General features: G+C 31.4%; 1 protein-coding gene across 1 annotated transcript; it reads left to right on the plus strand.

The window, feature by feature from the left end:
• Nucleotides 1-547: 547 nt before the first annotated feature.
• Nucleotides 548-2,442, plus strand: LOC131859300 (MLO-like protein 6; the record flags this gene model as incomplete). The annotated part of the gene is made up of 8 exons (XM_059212892.1): nucleotides 548-591; nucleotides 692-741; nucleotides 826-866; nucleotides 1,031-1,204; nucleotides 1,290-1,325; nucleotides 1,449-1,516; nucleotides 1,870-1,930; nucleotides 2,017-2,442. Coding segments are annotated over 8 exons (900 nt in total), but the record flags the coding sequence as incomplete, so codon positions are not given.

The following is a 2,442-nucleotide window of genomic DNA, read 5'->3' on the forward strand; positions in this document are numbered from 1 at the left end:
TAATGCTACTTTCTAAAGTCCTTTGAAAATATTAAGAATATATAATACATCCTCTCTCTTCTATAACATTTATTAATATACGTGTAAAACTAATATCACTAAATTTTATATTATTATTCTGACTGTTGATATAACAATAAGATAGTATTGATATTATATCATAAGACCCTAATGTGAAACCAAAGTTTATCACATTATATTATAAACTCTAGTCTTTGAATATAAGTCTAATATAATATTTATAAAATATCTCTAAAATAAATGTCTGATACTTGTTCCTTAACCTGGTCAAATGAATCGTTGCCTACCTAAAACAAAATAACACATGCAAAGAAAAAATGTTAAAACTATGCTAAAAATAAAATTTATCCGTTTGTAAGTTTTGTCCCTTGTAGCATGTTCGCCCACCATTGTCAAAGACCGCGTGGTTTTTCCAACTAAATTTTTTGTGCAAAATTTTTAATCACGGACCATGGTCAAAGACTCCGTATACGACTGCCCTAGCCAAAGTTAACCAAGCATAGTTGAAAATGTCGACTGATATATAAGAAGATCATTGGATGATGACTTTACTAGTGTTGTATCCATCAGGTATGCTTTCTAATTCTAATTCAAAGATTATTACAACATATAAATTTTTTGTATTGTTCATTTAATTGTTTGTTTAAACAATGTATTTCATTGTATACAGTCCACCTCTATGGTTTTTTGCAATCTTATTTCTGCTTCTCAACAGAAGAGGTAAATTTAAATCACTTTTAAACAAAAATTATTATTACTTCTAATTGTTTAGGAGGCTAATAAGCATGAAAACTAATTGTGCAGGGTGGTTCACATTTAATTGGCTCTCCTTCATTCCATTGATTGTAAGTGAAACCAATGCTTTGCTTCACCTCTTTTTTAACAATATGCAATGTGAAAGTATCAAATTTTTAATTTGAACAGTAATTTAGATTTTTTCACAATATGCAATGTGAAAGTATTAAAATTCTCTTTTGAACAAAAAGGATAAAATATTTTTGATTCACAGATTCTTTTGATAGTGGGAACAAAGCTGCAAGTCATAATAACTAGAATGGCATTAGATATCCAAGATAGAAATCCTGCTGTGCAAGGAGCTCTAGTGGTGAAGCCCAAAGATCAACTATTTTGGTTTGGTCGACCCAAGTTGATTCTATATCTTATTCATTTTACCCTATTTCAGGTTAGACAATATTTTTTGTAAGAAATTCTTTTGTTTAATCTTTCCACGCTTCACAGATTGTAATCATAGAACATTCATTTTGTAGAGCGCTTTTCAGTTGGCTTTCTTCTTTTGGGCATTGGTAAGGAAGAAAACCATCATCCAAATATCATCATATATCTACTTTTAGTTAATTTCAAACCTTGGCTTGATAGAATTTTCCCTGGCCTAACGAACTTACATTCATATGTCATGATTGATGCAGTATGAATATGGTCTGCAATCGTGCTTCCATGATCGGGCGAGAGATATTATAGTTAGAATAACCTGTGGGTAAGTTTATTGACGTGTTAAATTGCTTGCAAAAGGCAATATTTCTCAAAGAAAAATCTGAAAAAAATGATTTTTTGATTTTTTTCTTGTTTTTACTTTTGAATTCAATTGTGTGTGAACTTTTGCATCGTAATTTCGAATCCAAAAAAAAAAACATGAAACCATACTGATTGTGAAAATTGATATCATTATAAGATTTTTTAGCATCAATATTTAGAATTCTATAGAGACCCACTATCAACATGAATGATGAAGTTAAACTCTATAGTGTTTAGAGAAACTTTGTTGTAAGTATTATACTTTTTTCTTGATCCATATTATTGCTAACTCAAAATGCATTTGTTTTTCATTAGGGTTGCAGTTCAAATACTTTGTAGCTATGTAACTCTCCCTCTCTACGCTATTGTGACACAGGTATGCATTAAGATAAAAACAAACACATTTGATTTATGCTCTTTTCAATACCGCTGTGAGATGAAATATGGGTTTTGTGTTTGCAGCTAGGAACAAACATGAAAACAACCATATTTGATGAAAGAATAGCTACAACTTTGAAGAAGTGGCACCAGAGAGCAAAGAAGAACATTAGACAAAAAAGACATGATGATCTGTCAAGTGGACAAACTACTCCATATGAAGGATCTTCTCCAATTCATCTTCTTCACAAGTATCTAAGTTCAGGAGACTTAGAAAGTGCCCAAAATTTAGGGCAGGTTGAATATGATATTGAAGCAGATGCACCCTCCCCTTCTCACCATTCTCACCACAATGCTAATGAGAATTCAAAGGAACAAATAGCGGAAGAGAAACAAGATGTTCAAACACTTGGGTTTGAGTTGAGCTTTGATCATTTTCGAAATGAAAATTTAAAACACATTCTCTCTACTTCTCACAGGGAGAATGATTCAAGCAAGGAGGACCGTTAG

Source organism: Cryptomeria japonica, chromosome 10 (assembly GCF_030272615.1).
Source record: "Cryptomeria japonica chromosome 10, Sugi_1.0, whole genome shotgun sequence".
NCBI lineage: Eukaryota > Viridiplantae > Streptophyta > Pinopsida > Cupressales > Cupressaceae > Cryptomeria > Cryptomeria japonica.